Source organism: Triticum dicoccoides, chromosome 3B, assembly GCF_002162155.2.
Source record: "Triticum dicoccoides isolate Atlit2015 ecotype Zavitan chromosome 3B, WEW_v2.0, whole genome shotgun sequence".
Taxonomy (NCBI): Eukaryota; Viridiplantae; Streptophyta; class Magnoliopsida; order Poales; family Poaceae; genus Triticum; species Triticum dicoccoides.
Window position 1 is genome coordinate 56,915,838 of NC_041385.1, and position 6,000 is coordinate 56,921,837.

Sequence of the window (6,000 nt, forward strand, 5' to 3'; positions counted from 1 at the left end):
AAAACACCAGTTCCAGCAGACTAGTTCAATAATTCACAGCTGTGAATTGATAATAAACCAGAATGTCACCAGACTGCCAATTGGGCATTAAACTTGATCATCTGATAGTCAACACTTGACAGAATACTTGATCATCTCATAGTCAACACACAAGTTTAACGGTCATTTCTACACAAGACAGTTTCACCCAAGGATCATGGTGCACTATCACATCAAACTTGCTGACTAAATCAGGAAATGGAACCAAGTACTTCTCATGATACGTGAAGGGTAGTAGGGTAGCCTTGTCAGGATTTTTTATTTGATCAATTCTTCTCGCTTAGTTCATCCCTCAATAGTTCCTAGTCTGTACTATGTATGTTGCAAAATAAGTGTGCTATGTCAAAAAATATTAAGATCTGTCAATTAAGACTTGCGACATGCCTTGCAAGCTGAAATCCACTACACTAGAGACTTCTTTTTTCCTGATGATCAACATTACAGACTTGGCTAGACTAAGATACACTCCCTCTGCAAACAAATTAGTGATCTAAAACGCCTTATATTTGTTTACATAGGGAATACTTAGTAGCATATACACATTGGGACCATATTGCTGTGAAAACCAACTTGTACATTACCTGGGCAGCATGGAATTCCTAGGTTTATGTATTCAAATCCTTCACCCAGAGAAAACAAAATCACCAAAGGTACACCAAAAACATAATACTAGAACCTATGATGCATACATGGTTACACATAGTTTATGAACAAGATATGTGAACTCAATGTTCCTGGCTTTTATTTCCTAGGACACACACTCAACACTGGGAGCAAGATAATTTTCATAAAAAATTCCAAATCTAACAAACTAACGTTGAAGATGTTCCTCCCTTGTTGAACCATTTAGCACCTTGGCACATCAAACAATACAATTAGGCAACATTTAAGCTCCATCACATCCACCGGCATCACCTATATTTAGACAGGTAAGAAGTCAGGCAATTCCGATAATTTTTCAGATAAGAAGAAATGATTAAGAGAAAGTAACAGAGTCAGATGAAGGGACAAATGTAACTTGATATAAATAGCCCACTTGCATAGCAAATTTCTACATGTGTTTAGGAGATAACCTTTTGATACTAGCAATAGCTAATCAACAACATATATGTTGTAAAATTCAAATAATATTCTATAAAAATATTTAGCTACATCATAATGAAGAATTTAGCTGAGGGATATACAAATGTTTTCAAAATTCATCTCATGTAAACTAGTACCTGTCAAGCGAACGAAAATTAAAATGCCCAAACTAATAAACTCTAGCAACAAAAGAGATATCGGCTATTCAACCTCAAATAAATCGAGCCTGGTTAGAGATAAGAAATTCAATATATTTCTATGTGCTGCAGATGTACCGGTCACTTACAGTTACAGCAGGCATCATTAACAAGTGTAATTAAAAAGTATTTCAGAAGAAGTTATGGATGCAATGAGGGTCATTGCTACAATGTTAATTAAGAGTAATAACAAGTGCCGAGGACCACGGCGTCCGTTGCTAGAATCCGAGAAGGACTCTTCCTTGCGTTCCAAGCCGACTTTTGGGAGGACCTCTCCCCAAGTAACGACTCCAGGGCTCAATATATAAATAGAGGAGCAGGGCTAGCCCCTAGAACACAAGTTTTTGAGCCTCCTCTAGTTGATCTACTTCTAGTTCTAGTTGGTCCTAGTTGACTAATTAGAGCTAGCCCTAGCTACCTATAATCATCATAATTAGAAGCCCCGTGTGGTTATAATCTCCTCCCTCTAGTCCATCCTCTGCTCTAAATCCGTTGTGCTTGGCAAAGCCCAGCGGAAATAGTTTCACCACCAGCGTCACCACGCTGTCGTGCTGCCGAAACTCATTTACTACTTCGCTCCTATTCCTGGATCAAGAAGGCGAGGACATCATCGAGTTGAACATGTGCTGAACGCGGAGGTGCCGTATGTTCGGTGCTTGATCGGAACGGATTGTGAAGGTGTACGACTACATCAACCGCGTTGATAAACGCTTCCGCTTAGTGATCTACAAGGGTATGTTGATGCTCTACCCCTCTCATAGCTATGCATCTCCATGGATAGATCTTGTGTGTGCGTAGATTTTTTTTTGTTTTCCATGCAATGTTTCCCAACAGACCGGGTTGGAGCGAAGAAGAGCATTAGTTTGGAGAGAAGAAGGCAAAGTCTGGGGTGAGCTAGGTGGAGGCAGATGTGAAGGGATGTGTGGCTGCTGTTCCTTCAGGGGATGGGAACGTGAGATCTGCAGAAGAGGAAGTTGAATTCAGTGATTACTTTGGGCCTAAACCAGATCTAGAAGACCAATTTGCAGGCATCAAACTCCATGGAGAAGAGGAGGAAGACCTTGATTTTTTCAGGGAAGTCAATGATCTGATCAAGGACATTCGCTGGCTGGCGTTGATCCACATCCATACCACACGGCCGTTCAGCCATGCCGCCTTTTAAAACCAGATGATGAACGCTTGGTCCTCGGCATAAGGGGTCAACCTTTTATAAAAGATAAAAATGTCTAAAAAACATCTATTGCAACGGCAACCATGAGGGCCATCGTCATAGCTGTAACAGTGTCAGCCTTCCATTAGACGTTGGGTGTGCGCCTGATACGTCTCCAATATATCTATTTTTCCAAACACATTCGCTCTTGTTTTGGACTCTAGTTTGCATGATTTAAATTGAACTAACCCGGACTAATGATGTTTTCAGCAGAACTAACTTGGTATTATTTTTTATGCAAAAAAAAATAGTTCTCAAAATTGGATGAAAACTTAGCAGCAATTTTTTATTGTATATATAAAAAATAATGGAACAAATACGTGCTAGAGAGGGCCCACCAGGAAGCCACAAGGCACCTGAGCACTCCTACCGTCCAAGGCGCGCCCAATTGCCTTGTGGGGCCCACGTGTGTCCGCCTGACCTAATTCCAGTCCTATAAGTTCCGTTTTCCGGAGAAAAAATCAAGGGGAAAGAATCATCATGTTTTACGATGCGGAGCCACTGCCACCTCCTATTCTTCAGTGGGAGAGATGATCTGGAGTCCGTTCAGTGCTCCAGAGAGGTGGATTCGTCGCCATCATCATGAACAATTCTTCTCCATCAACAATTTTATGATGCTCACCACTGAAAGTGGGTAATTTCTTCATAGGTTTGCTAGACGGTGATGGAGATGGATGATATTTGTCATATAATCAAGTCAAGTTGTTAGGGCTTGATCTGTAGTATATCCACTATGTTCTGATATTGACCTATTATGTTTCCATGAATATATTTGAGTTCTAGATCCTATCTGCAAGTTATATGCACTTGTTGTTGTTCGGATACGTAGGTCCCCAATGTGACAACAATTAAGATACTCTCTTGGGATGACTGTCATTCGAGGAGTTCATGTATTCACTATGTGTTAATGCTTTGTTCTGGTCCTCTATTAAAAGAAGCGCCTTAATTACCCTTAGATTTCCATTAGGACCCCGCTGCCACGGTACGGTAGGACAAAATATGCCATGCAAATGCAAGCACGTATGACTATATATGGAATATATGCCTACATATGATTAATAAATTGGAGCTGTTATATATCGCTCTAAATTCTGGCTGTTATATAACGAATGCCATCCATAAATATCCATCACTTATCCAATGCCTACGCTTTGCTCATATTGTCTTTGCTAAGTTACTATTGTTGTTGCTGCTGTTACACTTGTTACAAAACTGCTACTGTTACCGTTGACGTTATTGTTACTTTTGCTATCAAAATCATCATATCACTGTGCTACTAGTAAATTGTTGCAAGAGTTTGCTTCTTAGGTGCGATTGAATTGACAACTCAACTGCTAAGACATATAAATATTATTTGGCTCTCCTTGTGTCAAATCAATAAGTTTGGATGAAATAATACCCTTGAAGACAGACGATCCCCTATACTTGTGGGTCATCAGTGCTGACGGACAGATATATATCAACGGGCACCGTTGGCGTGTATGCGTGCTTTGCCGGCGATCTATCTTTGCCGATGGACCCCATCGACTTAGGTTGGTGCTTTGCCGACGGCTGATATTTGCCGACGGTTGTCGTCGACGAATAGAAAGCTTTGCTGACGACCGAGGTTGCCGACTGTGTCGTCGGTGTGCATGCATATATGCCGACTACATATCTTTGGCCGTCAGCATGTACTGCATTTCCAATTGTGAGACAACCAGTTAAGTTACCAGCCCTGTAGATAGACCTAGGCTAATAATTCAATCCCATGTTATTACGACTATTTTTTGTTCCTCGTGGAATGTGGAGTATAAAGGTGTACACTTTTTTAGACAATTGTCCACATGCCATTTGAAATGTTCCATATATTAAGATAGGTGTATAGCACAACTCTGTTGCGCGACGAGCACGGTCAAGGATAGCACCACTAGTCACCGAGAAACATCTCTGTTTAGACAAATTTGTTTTTCTTGGTTCTAACGAACAAAATATCATGTCACCGAGAAACAAGCTTCTTGTAGATATAAATTGTTGTTTTCTTCCACTAACTTCATGGAGCTTTCTGCATCAGCAACGAGCGAAAGGAGCACATCCACATTCCATTTATTAAACAATGAAATAACAACACCGCCAATGGATTATGACATGAATCCGACGAAAACATATTTTGTCACAATATAGAAAGAAAAGAAAAACTCGCAGCTCGCAGGCATGCATAAATATTAATTACATGCCATTTATTCTATATAGTGTCACATATTAAATTTCCAATAGGTGCAAATAACAGATAATATTTAGTAGTTGTTATTTTCCCAGAACTGAGATTGGAGCCAGTGTATCAGATCCTTTTCCACCTGAAATGCCGTGGCCAGAACATCATCTGAAATCGGCGGCTTTGATCCAAACACTGCATTGGCAATAGAAATAACCCCGGGGTTTTGGCTGCTGAGCGAGGACAACGCGGCCGCTGGCTTGTCATGCGCTAGGTTCATTTGGAAGTGGATCATTGCTTTTGGGAATACGAATACATCACCCTTCGTAACTATCTTAGAGAAGAGCCTATTTGGGTTGGATGTGACAAATCCAAGGTATAGTGTTCCCTCAAGCACGGTCAAGAGCTCAGTGGCACGGGGGTGTATGTGTGGCGTGTTCACACCTAGTGGTCCATAATCGATGCGTGCCAGAGAGATACCCAGGGTGTTGAGGCCAGGGAAATTTATGACATTGATGTTGGTGACGTTGGACCTGACCTTGCTGGCCTTTGTATCCCTAGCCTTATCAAGCATGGCGGGATTGAAGAAGTCGTCCGAGCTTGCAGCCATTGGATCCTTGCACGCAAATCCATTTACTCGCACTGCATGTGTACAGAAATTAGTAATAAACATGCAGTGGTGTGAGCGTGTAGTAACAATATTTTGATAATTATTGTCAGCATGTAGCAACCTTCGATGTGATCAACGCTATGTTACAACTAGATGAATTTCTACATCAATGGAATTAAGGACTCACTCATACACATGCATACAATACGTAGTGCATACCAGGGGACTTCATGTCAGCGATGCAGAAATCTTGAAGAGGACTAGGATCATATGCACTGGCCTGCCATGAGGCCAGCGCAAGGAGGACGGCAAGAAGATGGAATGAGGAGGTGGAGGATGCCATTGTGAGTTTCTTTGGCTAAGGAGACATGGATGGATGTGCTTAAATAGCCCCAGATTAACAGAGAAGGTGGCGCAAGTAATAGGGTGGCGATATGCAGGAAGCCAGGAACTTTCACGTGAGTTAATAGAACAAGTCAAGTACGATCGAGAGGAACTTATTAACCGATTAAAGTAGTATCCGCTGGCTGCTAGAACTTAGTTGGTGACGCAACTTTTTAAAGTTTGCTTAATGTAATGCATGTCCGCTCCACTAAGTAACTTCATACGTGTGCCTAACTGACATATTAGATATCTTGGTTCTTTCCTTCAAATAACATGGTGTTTTCCA

At 41.2% G+C, this 6,000-nt stretch overlaps 1 protein-coding gene across 1 annotated transcript; it reads right to left on the minus strand.

The window, feature by feature from the left end:
• Nucleotides 1–4,580: 4,580 nt before the first annotated feature.
• LOC119274680 (germin-like protein 8-4) lies at nucleotides 4,581–5,701 on the minus strand. Its single transcript, XM_037555401.1, has 2 exons — nucleotides 5,550–5,701; nucleotides 4,581–5,362 (listed from the first exon to the last, which is right to left on the minus strand). Exons 1-2 carry the CDS (start codon nucleotides 5,671–5,673, stop codon nucleotides 4,803–4,805), a joined length of 684 nt encoding a protein of 227 aa, XP_037411298.1. The 5' UTR covers nucleotides 5,674–5,701; the 3' UTR covers nucleotides 4,581–4,802.
• Between the last annotated feature and the right edge of the window lie 299 nt (nucleotides 5,702–6,000).

Excerpts from the sequence above, each read along its gene's own strand:
- LOC119274680 (XM_037555401.1), bottom strand. The coding sequence starts at position 5,673 with ATGGCATCCTCCACCTCCTCATTCCATCTTCTTGCCGTCCTCCTTGCG. Across the intron at positions 5,363-5,549 it reads CGCTGACATGAAGTCCCCTG|TGCGAGTAAATGGATTTGCG; the intron begins GTATGCACTACG and ends GTACACATGCAG.